The 19,223-nt window shown below is 34.7% G+C and overlaps 1 protein-coding gene across 1 annotated transcript in view; it reads right to left on the bottom strand.

Annotated features, from left to right (window-relative positions):
- The window catches only part of EFR3B (EFR3 homolog B), a 69,426-nt gene that overhangs the window by 9,611 nt on the left and 40,592 nt on the right, over positions 1 to 19,223 (bottom strand). Inside the window, exons 13-18 of the mRNA XM_062490771.1 lie at positions 17,466 to 17,627; positions 13,951 to 14,079; positions 7,957 to 8,024; positions 4,507 to 4,634; positions 1,783 to 1,874; positions 185 to 233 (exon numbers count right to left, since the gene is read on the bottom strand). Coding sequence (XP_062346755.1) covers positions 185 to 233; positions 1,783 to 1,874; positions 4,507 to 4,634; positions 7,957 to 8,024; positions 13,951 to 14,079; positions 17,466 to 17,627 — 628 coding nt within the window. The remainder of the gene's footprint in view (positions 1 to 184; positions 234 to 1,782; positions 1,875 to 4,506; positions 4,635 to 7,956; positions 8,025 to 13,950; positions 14,080 to 17,465; positions 17,628 to 19,223) is intronic.

The following is a 19,223-nucleotide window of genomic DNA, read 5'->3' as shown; positions in this document are numbered from 1 at the left end:
ATATCCCCCAAAAAATCCCCCCAAAAATCTCAAAAAATTCACAAACATCCCCAAAATATCCCCCCAAAAATTCCCAAAAAAATCCCTAAAAAATCCCTAAAAAATCCCCCCAAATTCCCAGAAATCCCCCAAATCCCAATGAAACGCCCGGAATTGTCGGAATTCCGGGAATTCCGCTGCTCACCGATGGCTTTTTTCAGCGTCTCGTACGTGATCTCCTCAGCCGGGGCCCTCTGGGGGGGAAAATAAAAAAAGGAAAAAAAAAAAAAAGGGAAAACCGGGATGAGATTCCAGGAAAATTCCAGGTTTAGGGGATTTTTTGGGAATTCTTTGGGAATTTAGGGGGGATTTTGTTTGGGTTTTTTTGGGGATTTTTAAAGGAATTTTTGGGGATTTTTAAAGGAATTTTTAGGAATTGTTTTTAAGATTTTTCTTTTTTTGTGGTTTTAAAGGAATTTTTTGAGGTTTTTTAAAGGAATTTTTGGGGATGTTTTTTAGGAATTTTTGGGGATGTTTTAAAGGAATTTTTGGGGTTGATTTAGGAATTTTTAGGAATTTTTTCGGAATTGTTTAGGATTTTTTTAGGAATTTTTTGATGTTTTTTAGGAATTTCTAGGAATTTTTTAGGAATTTTTAAAGGAATTTTTGGGGGATTTTTTAGGAATTTTTAGGAATTTTTTTAGGAATTGTTTGGGATTTTTTTAGGAATTTTTTGATGTTTTTTTAGGAATTTTTAGGAATGTTTTAGGAATTTTTGGGGATTTTATAGGAATTTTTGAGGATTTTTAAAGGAATTTTTGGGGGGATTTTTAAGGAATTTTTCGGGATTTTTTTTAGGAATTTTGGGGGATTTTTTTAGGAATTTTATTGGGATTTTTTTGGGAATTTTTTACGATTTTTTTAGGAATTGTTTGGGATTTTTTTAAGGAATTTTCTGAGGTTTTTTAAGGAATTTTGGGAGATTTTGTTAAGGAATTTTTGAGGGTTTTTTAGGATTTTTTGGGGGATTTTTTTAGGAATTTCTGTTATTTTTGTGGATTTCTGGGAATTCATTTTCATTTTTGGGGGAATTTTTTTTGAGATTTTTGGGAATTCTTTGGGAATTTTGGGAATTCTTTGGGAATTTAGGGGGAACTTTTTTTTGGGGGGGGGGGGAGGGATTTTTTTGGGAACTCTTTGATATTTTTGGGGGTGAACATTTCTGAGAGGGGAATTCCAAGGAGAGAATTCCAAGGAGAGAATTCCAAGGTGGGAATTCCAAGGAATTAAATCCAAGGAAGTAATTCCAAGGTCTGAATTCTCGGGCCGGAATTCCGAGGACAGAATTCCAAGAAGAGAATTCCCAGGTCGGAATTCCAAGGATACAATTCCAAGGCCAGAATTCCATGGAAAGAATTCCAAGGAGAGTACCAGGATGGAATTCCAAGGAGAGAATTCCATGGAAAGAATTGCAAGGTCGGAATTCCAAGGCCAGAATTCCCAGGAAATAAATCCCGAGGCTGGAATTCCAAGGCCGGAATTCCCAGGAAAGAATTCCGAGTCCAAAATCCCAAGTCCGGAATTCCGAGGTCGGAATTCCCAGGAAATAAATCCCGAGGCCGGAATTCCGAGGTCGGAATTCCCAGGAAAGAATTCCGAGTCCGAAATTCCGAGGCCGGAATTCCCTGGAAATAATTCGGAGGTCAGAATTCCGAGGTCAGAATTCCCAGGAAATAAATCCGGAGGCCGGAATTCCGAGGTCGGAATTCCCAGGAAATAAATCCCGAGGCGGGAATTCCGGACCTGCTCGCGCTCGGGGCTGTTCCGGGATTCCATCTCCACCTGCAGGGAAATCGTTTCTCCGATGCTTTTCCTCTTGGATAAACGATCCTCGTCTGCAAAAAAAAAAAAAATCAAAAATCGGGAAAAATCGGGATTAAAACTGGGATTAAAACTGGGAGGAAAAAAAATAAAAGGGAAAAAAAATTTCCAGGATCGGGAATTCCCGCCTTGGAATTTTTGTCTCGGTCATGGGAATTTTTTGTCCGAAAGAAAATCCAAAAAAATCCCCCCCCACCCCACAAAATATCAAAAAAATCCCAACGAATTCTCAAAAAAAAATCCCAAAAAAATTCCCAAAAAAAATCCTTAAAAAAATCCCCAAAAAATGCCCATAAATCCACAAAAAATCCCTTTTAAAAGTCCCAAAAAATTCCCCCAAAAAAATCCCAAAAAAATCCCCTAAAAATCCCAAAAAACTCCCCAAAAAAAACCTCCAAAAATCCCCCCAAAATCCCAAAGAATTAATCCAAAAATCCCCAAAAAATCCCCAAAAAAATCCCCCAAAAATCCCAAAAAATCCGCCAAAAATCCCTAAAATTTGCAGAAACCCCCCAGATGCCGATGGAATTCCCGGAATTCCCGGTACTGGAGCTCTCAAAACAATCCCAAAGAAAATTCCAAAAAATTCCCAAAATATCCCCAAAAAATCCCCAAAAAAAATCCCCAAAAAAATCCACATAAAATCCCCAAAACAATCCCCCAAAAAATCCCAAAGAATTCTTCCAAAAACTCCCAAAAAATTGGCAAAAAAATCGCAAAAAAATCCCCAAAAAATCCCCCAAAATCCCAAAGAATTCCGCCAAAAAATCCCCAAAAAATACTCCAAAAATCCCAAAGAATTCCTCCAAAAAATCGCCAAAAAATCCCAAAAAAATCGTCAAAAAAACCCCCAAAAAATCCCAAAAAAATCGCCAAAAATCCCCAAAAATTTCCCAAAAAATCGCCAAAAAATCGCCAAAAAATCCCCCAAAAGTTCCCAAAAATCCCAAAAAAATCCCCAAAAAATCCCCAAAAAATCCCCAAAAATCCCAAAGAAATCCCAAAAAAATCCCCAGAAAATCCCAAAGAATTCCTCGAAAAAATCCCCCAAAAATCCCCAAAATTGGCAGAACCCCCCCAGATGCCGATGGAATTCCCGGAATTGCCGGAATTGCCGGAATTGCCGGTACCGGAGCTCTGGGGCTCGTAGGGAGCGCTGATCAAAGCCCCAAAGAAATCTCAAAAAAAATCCCAAAGACAATCCCCAAAAAATCACAAAATATCCCAAAAAATTCCCCAAAAAATCCCCTAAAAAATCCCCCAAAAAAATCGCCAAAAATCCCAAAGAAATCCCCAAAAAATCACAAAGAATTCCCCAAATAACTCCCAAAAAATGGGCAAAAAATCCCCAAAAAATCCCAAAAAATCCCCTAAAAATGCCCAAAAAATCCCCAAAAAATCCCCAAAAAATCCCCAAAATTGGCAGAACCCCCCCAGATGCCGATGGAATTCCCGGAATTGCCGGAATTGCCGGAATTGCCGGTACCGGAGCTCTGGGGCTCGTAGGGAGCGCTGATCAAAGCCCCAAAGAAATCTCAAAAAAAATCCCAAAGACAATCCCCAAAAAATCACAAAATATCCCAAAAATTTCCCCAAAAAATCCCCTAAAAAATCCCCCCAAAATTCGCCAAAAATACCAAAGAAATCCCCAAAACATCACAAAGAATTCCTCAAATAACTCCCAAAAAATGGGCAAAAAATCCCCAAAAAATCCCCAAAAAATCCCAAAAAATCCCAAAAAAATCCCCTAAAAATCCCCAAAAAATCCCGAAAAAATCCCCAAAAAAATCCCTAAAAAATCCCCAAAATCCCCCAAAAAAATCCCCAAAAAATGCCCAAAAAACCCCCCAAAAATTCCCAAAAAATCCCCTAAAAATCCCCAAAAAATCCCAAAAAATCCCAAAAAAATCCCCTAAAAATCCCCAAAAAATCCCAAAATCCCCCAAAAATCCCAAAATCCCCCAAAAAAATCCCCAAAAAATGCCCAAAAAAACCCCAAAAAATTCCCAAAAAATCCCCAAAAAATCCCCAAAATTGGCAGAACCCCCCCAGATGCCGATGGAATTCCCGGAATTCCCGGAATTGCCGGAATTGCCGGTACCGGAGCTCTGGGGCTCGTAGGGAGCGCTGATCAAAGCCCCAAAGAAATCTCAAAAAAAATCCTAAAGACAATCCCCAAAAAATCACAAAATATCCCAAAAAATTCCCCAAAAAATCCCCTAAAAAATCCCCCAAAAAAATCGCCAAAAATCCCAAAGAAATCCCCCAAAAATCACAAAGAATTCCCCAAATAACTCCCAAAAAATGGGCAAAAAATCCCCAAAAAATCCCCTAAAAAATCCCCAAAAAAATCCCAAAATCCCCCAAAAAAATCCCCAAAAAATCCCCAAAAAATCCCCAAAAAATCCCGAAAAAATCCCGAAAAAATCCCCAAAAAAATCCCTAAAAAATCCCCAAAATTCCCAAAAAAATCCCCAAAAAAATCCCCAAAAAAATGCCCAAAAAATCCCCAAAAAATCCCCAAAAAATCCCCTAAAAATGCCCAAAAAATCCCCAAAAAATCCCCAAAATTGGCAGAACCCCCCCAGATGCCGATGCAATTCCCGGAATTGCCGGAATTGCCGGAATTGCCGGAATTGCCGGTACCGGAGCTCTGGGGCTCGTAGGGAGCGCTGATCCTCTCGGCGCTGTAGCCGCTCCCTCCGAGGATTTCGCTGATTTTGTTTTGTGCCAGGAAAACTTCCGGCCCCAGCTGGTCCAGGTTGGGATTGGGTCTGAAACGGGAAAAAAATCCAGGGGAAAATCCACGGGAATTCCACGGGAAATCCCCCAAAAAAATCCATGGAAAAAATCATTTGGAAATTCGTGGAAAATCCAAAAAAATTCCCTTAAAAAAATCAATGGAAAAATCCATGGGAAAATCCCCCCCAAAAAATCCATGGAAAAATCCATGGGACTTCCATGGGAAATCCCAAAAAAAAAAAAAAAAAAATCCATGGGAAATGCAAAAAAATTCCCTCAAAAATTCAGTGGAGAAATCCATGGGAAATGCAAAAATTCCCTCAAAAAAATCAGTGGAAAAATCCATGGAAAAATCCATGGGAATTCCATGGGAAATCCCCCAAAAAAATCCATGGAAAAAATCATTGGGAAATTCGTGGAAAATCCAAAAAAATTCCCTTAAAAAATCAATGGAAAAATCCATGGGAAAATCCATGGGAAATGCAAAAAAATTCCCTCAAAACATCAGTGGAAAAATCCATGGGAAAATCCCCCTCAAAAAATCCATGGAAAAATCCACGGGACTTCCATGGGAAATCCCAAAAAAAAAAAAAAAAATCCATGGGAAATGCAAAAAAATTCCCTCAAAAAATCAGTGGAGAAATCCATGGGAAATGCAAAAATTCCCTCAAAAAAATCAGTGGAAAAATCCATGGAAAAATACATGGGAATTCCATGGGAAATCCCCCAAAAAAATCCATGGAAAAAATCATTGGGAAATTCGTGGAAAATCCAAAAAAATTCCCTTAAAAAATCAATGGAAAAATCCATGGGAAAATCCATGGGAAATCCTCCCCCAAAAAAAGTCCATGGAAAAATCCATGGGAATTCCACAGGAAATCCCCAAAAAATCCATGGTGAAATCCATGGGAAAATCCATGGGAATTCTATGGGAAAATCATGGGAAATCCAAAAAAATACCTAAAAAATATCAATGGGAAAAATCAATGGGAAAATCCATGGGAAAATCCACGGGAAATCCCAAAAAAAAAATCAATGGAAAAATCAGTGGGAATTCCATGGGAATTCCATGGGAAGTCCCAAAAAAATCAATGGAAAAAATCCATGGGAAATTCATGGGAAAATCAATGGGAATTCCTTGGGAAAATCCCAATAAAAATCAAAATAAAATCCCAATAAAATCCCAATAAATCCTAATTAAAATCCCAATAAATCCCAATGAAAATCCCAATAAATCCCAATTAAAATCCCAAATAAATCCCAATAAAAATCCCAAAAAATCCAAAATAAAATCTCAATAAAAACCCCATAAATTCCAATAAAATCCCCCCAAATCCCAATAAATATCCCAATTAAAATCTCAGTAAAAATCCCAATAAATCCCAGTGCATGACAAATAAAAACCCCAATAAAATCACAATAAAAATCCCAAAAAATCCCATAAATTCCATTAAAAATCCCAATTAATATCCCAATAAAACCCAAATAAAAATCCCAATAAATCCCAATTAAAATCTCAGTAAATCCGAATAAATCCCAATAAATACCAATTAAAATCCCCAAAAATCCCAATTAATATCCCAATAAAATTCCAATAAAATCCCAATAAATCCCAATAAAAATCCCAAATAAATCCCTATAAAAATCTCAGTAAATCCCAATTAAAATCCCAATAAATCCCAGTAAAAATCCCAATAAAAATCCCAATTAACCCCAATAAAATCCCAATAAATCCCAATAAAAATCCCAATAAATCTCAATTAAAATCCCAATAAAATTCCAATAAAATCCCAATAAAATTCCAATAAAATCCCAATAAATCCCAATAAAAATCCCAAATAAATCCCTATAAAAATCTCAGTAAATCCCAATTAAAATCCCAATAAATCCCAGTAAAAATCCCAATAAAAATCCCAATTAACCCCAATAAAATCCCAATAAATCCCAATAAAAATCCCAATAAATCCCAATTAAAATCCCAATAAAATTCCAATAAAATCCCAATAAAATTCCAATAAAATCCCAATAAATCCCAATAAAAATCGCAAATAAATCCCAATAAAAATCTCAGTAAATCCCAATTAAAATCGCCAATAAATCCCAAGAAATCCCAATAAAATCCCAATAAAAATCGCCAATAAATTCCAATAAAATCCCAATTAAAATCCCAAGAAATCCCATTAAATCCCAATAAGATCCCAATAAAAATCGCCAATAAATTCCAATAAAATCCCAATTAAAGTCGCAATAAATCCCCATAAATCCCAATAAAAATCCCCATAAATCCCAATAAAAATCCCCAGAAATCCCAATAAAAATCCCAATAAATCCCAATAAATCCCAATAAATCCCATTAAATCCCAATAAAAATCCCAATAAATCCCAATAAAAATCCCAAATAAATCCCAATAAAAATCCCAATAAATCCCAATAAAAAAATCCCAATAAATAAAAAAAAAATCTCAATAAACCCCAATAAAAATCCCAAGAAATCCCAATAAAAATCCCAAGAAATCCCAATAAAAATCCCAATAAATCCCAATAAAAATCCCAATAAATCCCAAGAAATCCCATTAAATCGCAATAAAAATCCCAATAAATCCCAATCAAAATCTCAGTAAATCCCAATAAATCCCAATAAAAATCCCAAATAAATCCCAATAAAAATCCCAAATAAATCCCAATAAAAATCCCAATAAATCCCAATAAAAAAATCCCAATAAATAAAAAAAAATCTCAATAAACCCCAATAGAAATCCCAATAAATCCCAATAAAAATCCCAATAAATCCCAAGAAATCCCAAGAAATCCCATTAAATCCCAATAAAAATCCCAATAAATCCCAATCAAAATCTCAGTAAATCCCAATAAATCCCAATAAAAATCCCAAATAAATCCCAATAAAAATCCCAATAAATCCCAATAAAAAAATCCCAATAAATTAAAAAGAAATCTCAATAAACCCCAATAAAAATCCCAATAAATCCCAATTAAAATCCCAATAAATCCCAATAAAAATCCCATTAAATCCCAATAAAAATCCCAATCAAAATCCCAATCAAAATCCCAATCAAAATCCCAAGAAATCCCAATAAAAATCCCAATAAATCCCAATTAAAAAATCCCAATAAATCCAAAAAAAATCTCAATATACCCCAATAAAAATCCCAATTAAAATCCCCAATAAATCCCAATAAATCCCAATAAAAATCCCAAATAAATCCCAATAAAAATACCAATAAATCCCAATAAAAATCCCAAATAAACCCCAATAAAAATCCCAATAATTCCCAATATTTTTTTTGGTATTATCCCGCCTCATGGGGTTTTTTTTGGGAATTTGGGAATTCTCACCGGGGGCTGTCCCCGAAAGCCTCCTGGGGCAGCAGGAACGGAGCCGACTCCTGCCGGGCCTGCATCACCTGAGGGGGGAAAGGACACGGGAAATCCCAAATCCCCCAAAAGGAAAAAAATCCCAAATCCACACGGACCCCCCCCCAAAAAAACCCCAAATCCCAAAAATCCCAAATCCCCAAAAACCCCAAATCTCCAAAAATCCCAAATGTTAAAAAAGCTGAAATCCCAAAAACCCCAAATCTCCCAAAAGGAAAAAAATCCCAAATCCACACGGACCCCCCCCCAAAAAAACCCAAATCCCCAAAAACCCCAAATCCCCAAAAATCCCAAATGTTAAAAAAGCTGAAATCCCAAAAACCCCAAATCACCCAAAAGGAAAAAAATCCCAAATCCACACGGACCCCCCCCAAAAAACCCCAAATCCCCAAAAATCCCAAATCCCCAAAAACCCCAAATCTCCAAAAATCCCAAATGTTAAAAAAGCTGAAATCCCAAAAACCCCAAATCTCCCAAAAGGAAAAAAATCCCAAATCCACACGGACCCCCCCCCAAAAAAACCCAAATCCCCAAAAACCCCAAATCCCCAAAAATCCCAAATGTTAAAAAAGCTGAAATCCCAAAAACCCCAAATCACCCAAAAGGAAAAAAATCCCAAATCCACACGGACCCCCCCCAAAAAACCCCAAATCCCCAAAAATCCCAAATCCCCAAAAACCCCAAATCTCCAAAAATCCCAAATGTTAAAAAAGCTGAAATCCCAAAAACCCCAAATCTCCCAAAAGGAAAAAAATCCCAAATCCACACGGACCCCCCCCCAAAAAAACCCAAATCCCAAAAATCCCAAATCCCCAAAAATCCCAAATGTTAAAAAAGCTGAAATCCCAAAAACCCCAAATCACCCAAAAGGAAAAAAATCCCAAATCCACACGGACCCCCCCCCAAAAAAACCCAAATCCCAAAAACCCCAAATCCCCAAAAATCCCAAATGTTAAAAAAGCTGAAATCCCAAAAACCCCAAATCACCCAAAAGGAAAAAAATCCCAAATCCACACGGACCCCCCCCAAAAAACCCCAAATCCCCAAAAATCCCAAATGTTAAAAAAGCTGAAATCCCAAAAACCCCAAATCACCCAAAAGGAAAAAAATCCCAAATCCACACGGACCCCCCCAAAAAAAACCCAAATCCCAAAAATCCCAAATCCCAAAAATCCCAAATGTTAAAAAAGCTGAAATCCCAAAAACCCCAAATCACCCAAAAGGAAAAAAATCCCAAATCCACACGGACCCCCCCCAAAAAACCCCAAATCCCAAAAACCCCAAATCCCCAAAAATCCCAAATGTTAAAAAAGCTGAAATCCCAAAAACCCCAAATCTCCCAAAAGGAAAAAAATCCCAAATCCACACGGACCCCCCCCAAAAAAACCCCAAATCCCCAAAAATCCCAAATCCCCAAAAACCCCAAATCTCCAAAAATCCCAAATGTTAAAAAAGCTGAAATCCCAAAAACCCCAAATCTCCCAAAAGGAAAAAAATCCCAAATCCACACGGACCCCCCCAAAAAAACCCCAAATCCCAAAAATCCCAAATCCCAAAAATCCCAAATGTTAAAAAAGCTGAAATCCCAAAAACCCCAAATCTCCCAAAAGGAAAAAAATCCCAAATCCACACGGACCCCCCCAAAAAAACCCCAAATCCCAAAAATCCCAAATCCCAAAAATCCCAAATGTTAAAAAAGCTGAAATCCCAAAAACCCCAAATCACCCAAAAGGAAAAAAATCCCAAATCCACACGGACCCCCCCCCAAAAAACCCCAAATCCCAAAAATCCCAAATCCCCAAAAATCCCAAATGTTAAAAAAGCTGAAATCCCAAAAACCCCAAATCACCCAAAAGGAAAAAAATCCCAAATCCACACGGACCCCCCCCCAAAAAAACCCCAAATCCCCAAAAACCCCAAATCCCCAAAAATCCCAAATGTTAAAAAAGCTGAAATCCCAAAAAACCCCAAATCTCCCAAAAGGAAAAAAATCCCAAATCCACACGGACCCCCCCCAAAAAACCCCAAATCCCCAAAAATCCCAAATCCCCAAAAACCTCAAATCCCCAAAAATCCCAAATGTTAAAAAAGCTGAAATCCCAAAAACCCCAAATCACCCAAAAGGAAAAAAATCCCAAATCCACACGGACCCCCCCAAAAAACCCCAAATCCCCAAAAACCCCAAATCCCCAAAAACCCCAAATCCCCAAAAATCCCAAATGTTAAAAAAGCTGAAATCCCAAAAACCCCAAATCACCCAAAAGGAAAAAAATCCCAAATCCACACGGACCCCCCCCCAAAAAACCCCAAATCCCAAAAATCCCAAATGTTAAAAAAGCTGAAATCCCAAAAAAACCCAAATCTCCCAAAAGGAAAAAAATCCCAAATCCACACGGACCCCAAAAAAACCCCAAATCCCAAAAACCCCAAATCCCCAAAAATCCCAAATCCACCAAAACCCCAAATCCCCAAAAATCCCAAATGCTAAAAAAGCTGAAATCCCAAAAACCCCAAATCACCCAAAAGGAAAAAAATCCCAAGTCCACACGGACCCCAAAAAAACCCCAAATCCCAAAAAAACCACCAAATCCCAAAAATCCCAAATCCCCCAAAACCCCAAAAAACCCCAAATGTTAAAAAAACCCCAAATCCCAAAAAATCCAAAATCCCCAAAAATCCCAAATCCCGTAAAACTCAAATTCCAAAAACCCCAAATCCCAAAAAATCCCAAATGTTAAAAAACCCCAAATCCCCAAAATCCCAAATCCCCAAAATCCCAGATCACAAAGAACCTGAAATCCCAAAAATCCCAAATCCCCAAAAACCTCAAATCCCAAAAAAACCCAAATCCCAAAAATCCCAAATGCTAAAAAAGCTGAAATCCCAAAAAGTCCAAACACAAAACCCCCAAATCCCAAAAACCCCAAATTCCCAAAAATCCCAAATCCCAAAACACCCAAAAGCGAAAAAAACTGAAATCCCAAAAAGTCAAATCCCAAAAACCCCAAATCCCAAAACCCCAAATCCCCAAAAACCCCAAATCCCAAATCCTCAAATCCCCCAAAACCCACCCTTTAAAAAACCCCAATAAAACTGCCCGGAAAATCCCGGAATTTTGTGGGATTTTTGGGGAATTTTTGTGGGATTTTTATAGGGATTTTTTTGGGATTTTTTGGGGGATTTTTGGGGTTTATTTGGGGATTTTTGTGGGATTTTCGTGGATTTTGGGGGAAATTTTGTGGGATTTGTTTATGGGGATTTTTTTGAGATTTTTTGGGGGATTTTTTTGGGGTTTTTTGTGGGGTTTTTTTGGGATTTTTAGGGATGTTTTGGGGAATTTTTGGGGGGATTTTTTTTGGGATTTGTTTGGGAAATTTTGGGGTATTTTTTTGGGATTTTTCTGGATTTTTGGGGAATTTTTGTGGGATTTTTATGGGGATTTTTTGGGATTTTTAGGGATGTTTTGGGGCATATTTTGGGATTTTTTGGGGGGTTCTTTTTGAGATTTTTTGGGAATTTTTGTGGGATTTTTTTTATGGGGTTTTTTTGGGGGTATTTTTGGGGACTTTTTGTGGTTTTATTAATTTATGCAATTTTTAGGGATTTATTTAGGAATTTTTTAGGATTTTTTGGGGGATTTTTTTGGGATTTTTTGGGGGGATTTTGGGGATTTTATGGGATTTTTTTGGGGATTTTTGGTAATTTTTTGGGATATTTTGGGATTTTTTGAGATTCTTTTTGAAGAAAATTTTGGGAGTTTTTGGAATTTTTTGGGAGTTTTTTGGGGGATTTTTTGGGATTTTTAAGGGGTTTTTTGGGGATTTTTTGGGGATGATTTTGGGGTTTTTTTGGGGATGATTTGGGGGTTTTTTTGGGGCGGATTTTGAGTTTTTTGGGGAATTTTTTGTGGTTTTTTTTTGGGTTGATTTTGGGGTTTTTTTGGGATGATTTTGAAGTTTTGGGGGATGATTTAGGGGTTTTTTTGGGGATGATTTTGGGGTTTTTTTGGGGATTTTTTGGGATTTTTTGGGATTTTTTTGGGGTTTCTTCGTGGAGTTTTCGGGATTTTTTGGGGGGATTTTTGGGTTTTTTTTGGGATGATTTTGGTTTCTTTTGGGATGATTTTTGTAGGGTTTTTTTTTGGCGTGCTTTCGGGATGTTTTGGGGATGATTTTGGTTCTTTTCGGGCCGATTTTGGGATTTTTTGGGTTATTTTTGGGATTTTTTTCGGGTTCTTTCCGTGGTGTTTTGGGGTTATTTTCGGGCCATTTCAGGGGTTTTTTGGTTTTTTTTTGTTTTTTTTTTCCGGGTTATTTTCGTTGTTTATTTCGGGCTGTTTTGGGGTTATTTCCGGTGTTTATTTCGGGTTATTTCCGGTGTTTATTTCGGGTTATTTCCGGGGTTTATTTCGGGTTATTTCCGGGGTTTATTTCAGGCTCTTTTTGGGTTATTTCCGGTGTTTATTTCGGGTTATTTCCGGTGTTTATTTTGGGTTATTTCCGGGGTTTATTTCGGGTTATTTCCGGGGTTTATTTCGGGTTATTTCCGGGGTTTATTTCAGGCTCTTTTTGGGTTATTTCCGGTGTTTATTTCGGGTTATTTCCGGTGTTTATTTTGGGTTATTTCCGGGGTTTATTTCGGGTTATTTCCGGGGTTTATTTCGGGTAATTTCCGGGGTTTATTTAAGGCTGTTTTTGGGTTATTTCCGGTGTTTATTTCGGGTAATTTCCGGGGTTTATTTCAGGCTGTTTTTGGGTTATTTCCGGTGTTTATTTTGGGTTATTTCCGGGGTTTATTTCGGGTTATTTCCGGTGTTTATTTCGGGTTATTTCCGGGGTTTATTTCGGGTTATTTCCGGTGTTTATTTAAGGCTGTTTTTGGGTTATTTCCGGTGTTTATTTCGGGTTATTTCCGGTGTTTATTTCGGGTAATTTCCGGTGTTTATTTCGGGTTATTTCCGGTGTTTATTTCGGGTAATTTCCGGTGTTTATTACGGGTTATTTCCGGTGTTTATTTCGGGTTATTTCCGGTGTTTATTACGGGTAATTTCCGGTGTTTATTTCGGGTTATTTCCGGTGTTTATTTCGGGCAGTTTTTGGGTTACTTCCGGTGTTTATTTCAGGCTGCTTTTGGGTTATTTTTAGGGTTTATTTTGGGCTGTTTCGGGTTATTTTCGTTGTTTATTTCGGGTAATTTCCGGGGTTTATTTCCGGCTCTTTTTGCGTTCCGGCTGATTTTGGGCCCGTTTCTGGGACGAGTTTGGGTTCTTTTCTTTGGTTTTTTTTCCCTTTGGTTTTTTTTTTTGTTTGTTTGGTTTTTTTTGTTTGGGATTTTTTTGGGGATTTTTTATTTTGTTTTGTTTATTTTTGTTTTGTAATTTTTTGTTTTGGTTTGGGGTTTTTTTTGTTTTTTTTTTGTTTTGTTTTGTTTGGGTTTTATTTTGCTTTGGATTTTGTTTTTTTTTTGTTTTTTTACTTTTTTGGTTTTTTTTGTTTTTTGGGGGGGGTTTTTTGTTTTTTTTTTGTTTGGTTTGGTTTTTATTTTCCTTTGTTTTTTGTTTTTTCTGGTTTTTTTTCTTTTTTGTTTTTTTTTTGTTTTGTTCTTTTTGTTTTGTTTTTTGGGTTTTTTTTGTTTTATTTGTTTTGTTTTGGTTCTTTTGTTATTTTTTGGTTTTTGTTTTGTTTTGTATTTTTTATTTTGTTTCTTTTTGTTTTGTTTTTTATTTTGTTTTTTATTATTTTTTTATTTTGTTTTTTTTATTTTGTTTCTTCTTTTTTTTTTTCTTTGTTTTTTTCATTTGTTTCTCTTTGCTTTGTCTTTTTTGTTCGTTTCTTTTTCTTTTTTTTTGTTTTTTTTTTGCTTTGTTGCATTTTTTTTTTCCTTTTTTTTTTATTTTTATTCTTTTTTTTTTTCCCCCTCTCTTTCATTTCGACGACCCTTCCGGTCTTCCCCGACCTCTTGCACGTGCTGCACCAACCCGACGACGCCGAGCAGCCGACCCAGCAGCGCCACGAACGCCGCGCTCAGCCCCAGCAGCGCGCAGCGATTCCGCGCGGGAAGAGACGACCCCTCCTGCCCCAGAGCCTGAGGCCACCACGACGACGACAAAAAAACAACACAAAAAAAAACAAACAAAAAAAACACAAACAAAAAAAAATTAATTTAATGCAATTTTGAAGAAAAAAGAAAAAAAAAACAAAACGGCCGTTCCGTTAAAAAAAAACAAAAAAAAAAACCAACCAAACAAACAAAAAAATTAATTTAATCCAATTCAGAACAAAAAAAAAATCGGCCGATCCATTAAAAAAAACAAACAAAAAAATGAAAACAAAAATTAATTAAATCCAATTTCAAACAAAAACAAAAAATCGGCCGTTCCGTTAAAAAAAAAAAAAATAATTTAAACCAATTGCAAAAAATAAAAAAAAAAATCGGCTGTGCCGTTAAAAAGAAACAAAAAAACAACAAAAAAAACCAACAAAAATATTAATCCAATTCCAAACAAAAAGAAAATTAATTAAATCCAATTCTGAACAAAAAAAACAAAAAAAAATTTAATTAAATCCAATTCTGAACAAAAAAACCCAAAAAAATAAAACAAAAAAAAATTAATTTAATCCAATTCCGAACAAATAAAAAAAATCGGCCGGACGGTTAAAAAAAAAATAAGAAAAACCCAACAAAATTAATTTAATCCAATTCCAAACAAAAAAAAACCCAAAAAACCAAAGCAAAACAAAAAAAAATTAATTAATTCCAATTCCTACAAAAAAAAAATTCGGCCGTCCTGTTCAAAAAAAACAAACAAAAAAAAAAAAAAACCCAAAAAAATTAATTTAATCCAATTCTGAAAAAAAAACCCAAAACAAACAAACAAAGAAAAAAAATTAATTTAATCCAATTCCAAACAAAAAGAAAACAAAAAAAATGAATTTAATCCTATTCCGAACAAATAAAAAAAATCGGCCGTTCCATTCAAAAAAAAAAGAAAAGAAAAAAAAATAAAGATTCGAATTGTAAAAAAATTAAAAAAAAAAGAGTTTTTATATCCAGGGGTTAAGTGGAGGAAAATTAAAATTAAAAGAAGGAAAATAAAAAAGAAAGGAACGGAATTCGGACGTTCAAAGTCGAAATTTGCGTTCCAATGAAAAAATGAAATTGAAATTGAAAATGGAAATAAATGCAGAACTTCAATTAAAAATGAAATGGGAATTAAATAGAGAATTAAAATCAACAAAGGAAATTCAAAATTCAAAGGAAAAAAATTTAAATTGAAATTTAAAATGGAAATAAAATTCAGAACAAAAAAATACAAAATTCAGATGAGAAATTAAATTGAAATTAAAAATGGAATTAAAATGAAGAACTCGAATTCAAATTTCGAATGAAAAAATTAAATTGGAATTAAATAAGGAAATAAAAATTGGAACAAAAAATATAAAATTCAAATGAAAAAAATAAATTGAAATTAAAAATGGAAATAAAATTCAGAACTCAAAATCAAAATTTGAATAAAAAATTAAACTAAAATTAAAAAAAGAAAAATGTTCAGAACTCAAAATGAAAAATTCAAATGAAAAATTAAAATGAAATTAAAAATGGAAATAAAATTAAGAACTCAAATTTGAAATTCCAATAAAAAATTAAATGGAAATTAAAAATGGAAATAAAAATTCAGAACTCGAATTCAAAAATTCGAATGGAAAAATTAAACGGAAATTAAGGATTGATATTAAAATGAAATTAGGAATTAAAAATCAGTTGTGAAATGGAAATGAAAATTCAAAACTCAAAAGAAAAATGAAAAATTAAAATTAAATTTAAGTAAAAAATTGAAATTAAAATTCAAAATTAACATTGAAAATTCCAAATCCGAATCAGAATCAGGTTAAAATAAAAAAAATCGAAGTTCAAATTTAAAGTTAAATTGAAATTAAAGATTAACATAAAAATTAAAGATAGAAATTAAATAAAAACAACATAAAAATGGCAAGATTCCCAAAAATGCCAAAAAAATTCCCAAAAAATCCCCAAAAAATCCCAAATAACCCCCAAAAATCCCCCAAAAAATGTCAAAAAATCCAAAAAAATCCCCCAAAAAATCCTAAAACATTCTTAAAAATCCCCCAAAAAATCCTAAAAAAATCCCACAAAAAACCCGAAAAAATCCCCAAAAAAATCCCAAAAAAATCCCAAAAATTCCCCAAAAATTCCCAAAAAATCCCCAAAAAATCCTCAAAAAATCCCCAAAAAACCCCCCTAAATTCCCAAATAAATCCCAAAAAACCCCCCCAAAATCCCCAAAAAATATAAAAAAAATCCCCAAAAAACCCCCAAGAAATCCTTTAAAAAATCCCAAAAATTCCCTAAAAATTCCCAAAAAAATCCTCAAAAAATCCCCAAAAAATCCCAAAAAATCCCCAAGAAATCCTTAAAAAAATCCCAAAAATTCTTAAAAATTAAAAAAAAAAAATCCCAAAAAATCCTAAAAAAATCCCCCAGAAAATCCCCAAAAAGTCCCCAAATAAATCCCAAAACTTCCTCAAAAAATCCAGAAAAATTATTAAAATCCCCCCAAAAATTCCCAAAAAACCTAAAAAAATCCCAAAAAATCCCAAAAAAATCCCCAAAAAATAAAAAAAAAAATCCCCCCAAAAAATCCCCAAAAATCGCCAAAAAATCCCAAAAAAATCCCCAAAAAATCCCCCAAAAATGCAGAAAAATTCTTAAAAATTCCCCCAAAAAATCCCAAAAAAATCCTAAAAAAGTCCGAAAAAATCCCAAAAAATCCCCCCAAAATCCCACAAAAAATCCCCCAAAAATCCCAAAACAATCCCCCAAAAATCCTAAAAAAGTTCCCAAAAAAGTTCCCAAAAAAATCCCAAAAAATCCCCCAAAAATCCCCCCAAAATCCCAAGAAATCATAAAAAAGTTCCAAAAAAACCCCTAAAAATCCCCCAAAAATCCCCCAATAAAATCCCAAAAAATCCCCCAAAAAATCCCCCAAAAAATCCCAAAAAAATCCCCAAAAATCTCCAAAAATCCCCCAAAAAATCCCCCAAAAATGCAGAAAAATTCTTAAAAATTCCCCCAAAAAATCTCAAAAAAATCCTAAAAAAGTCCCCCAAAAATCCCAAAAAATCCCCCAAAAATCCCCAAAAAAAGTCCCCAAAAAAAACCCCAAAAATCCCCCAAAAAATCCCAAAAAATCCTAAAAAAGTTCCCAAAAAAATCCCAAAAAAATCCCAAAAAAATCTCCAAAAAAATCCCAAAAAATCCTTAAAAAATCCCCAAAAAATCCCCAAAAAATCCCCCCAAAAATCCCAAGAAATCCTTAAAAAGTTCCCAAAAAAATCCCAGAAAAATCCCAAAAAATCCCCCAAATATCCCCAAAAAATCCCCCAATAAAATCCCAAAAAAAACCCCAAAAAATCCCCCCCCCACCCCCAAATTCTCCCCTCCCCCCTCACCTGCAGGGCGAGCGCGAGGCGCACGAGGTCGACGATGACGTCATCGGTGGCGAGCTCCAGGGCCAGCAGGGCGAGCAGGCGGAAGAGGGCCCGGAAGTGCAGCAGGGAATTGTGTCCGTGCTGCGCCAGCAGGAAGAGCAGGCGGAACAGCTGCGAGCCGTGCTGCGGGGCGGGGGGGAACGCTGTTAGGGGAACTCCGGAAGTCGGGCCTAGTTGGGGACTCAGGCCATTTTTGGGATTTTTTTTTTTTTTTTTTTTCCCGGAGGATTTTTTTAAATTTTTTTTTGCAATTTTGGGGTATTTTGAGGGGAAATTTTTTGGCTTTTTTAAAAAAATTTTTATGAGGAGTTTTTGGACGATTTTTTTTTTGTATTTTTGGGTGATTATGGGAGGATTTTTGGGGGATTTTTTGGGATTTTTTTTGGTGAAACTTTTAGGATTTTTTGAGGATTTTTGCGGGATTTTCGAGGACTTTTTGGGATTTTTTTTTGGTATTTTTTGGCAATTTTTGGAGGATGTTTTCGGGATTTTTTTTGGTATTTTTTGACAATTTTTGGAGGATTTTTTGGGGAATTTTTGCCTTTTTTATTTTCATGGGGGTTTTTGGGATTTTTTTTTTTTATTTTTGAAAGATTTTTTTGGCGATTTTTGGATGGATTTTTGAGGATTTTTTGGGAATTTTTTGGGGATTTTTCTTTATTTTTTGGGGATTTTTGGGAATTTTTTTGTGATTTTTTTGGATGTTTTTGAGGATTTTTGGGGGATTTTTTGGCAATTTTTATTTTTATGGGGATTTTTTGGACGATTTTTTTCTATTTTTTTAGAATTTTTTTGGCGATTTTTGGATGGATTTTTGGGGGTTTTTTGGGGAATTTTTGGGGGATTTTTTGGGATTTTTTTTGCAATTTTGTTTTTTATTTTTCAGGCATTTTTGGGGATTTTTTGAGGATTTTTTGGGTATTTCTGCGGGATTTTCGAGGATTTTTGGAGGATTTTTTGGGATTTTTTTTCGGGGTTTTTTTGGGAATTTTTGGAGGATTTTTTTGGAAATTTTTTGGCAACTTTTATTTTTATGGGGATTTTTTTGGACTTTTTTTGTATTTTTTTAGAATTTTTTTGGCGATTTCTGGATGGATTTTTGGGGATTTTTAAGGATTTGGGGAGGGATTTTTTGGGCTTTTTTTGGATTTTTCGGGGATTTTTTGGGATTTTTTTGGATTTTTGGGAATTTTTTGAGATCTTTTGGGGAATTTTGGGGGATTTTTTGGGGACTTTTTTTGATTTTTCGGGGATTTTTGGGGATTTTTTTGTGAATTTTTTGCGATGTTTTTGAGGATTTTTGGAAGGATTTTTTTTGGGATTTTTTTGGGTTTTTTGGGGGGATTTTTTCGAGATTTTTTGGGGATTTTTTTTTTTGATTTTTTGGTATTTTTCTGAGATTTTTTGGGGATTTTTTGGAGATTTTTGGGGATTTTTTCGAGATTTTTTTGGGGATTTTTTTGGGGATTTTTAAGGGATTTTTTAGGGATTTTTTGGGGGGATTTTAGAATAAAATAAAATATTAATAAAATATTAATAAAATAAAACAAAACAAAATAAAATAAAATAATGAAATGAAATAAAAAATATAAAGAATACAAAAATAAAACTCAACATAACAAAAAAAATAAAATAAAACAAAATAAATGAAATAATAAAAGTAAAGTAAAGTAAAATAAAAATAAAACAAAACTAAATAAAATAAAATTAAATCAAATC

This window comes from Cinclus cinclus, chromosome 3, assembly GCF_963662255.1.
Source record: "Cinclus cinclus chromosome 3, bCinCin1.1, whole genome shotgun sequence".
Taxonomy (NCBI): domain Eukaryota; kingdom Metazoa; phylum Chordata; class Aves; order Passeriformes; family Cinclidae; genus Cinclus; species Cinclus cinclus.
Note: the sequence above shows the minus strand (reverse complement) of the source record. Positions and strands in the feature narration are given on the sequence as shown.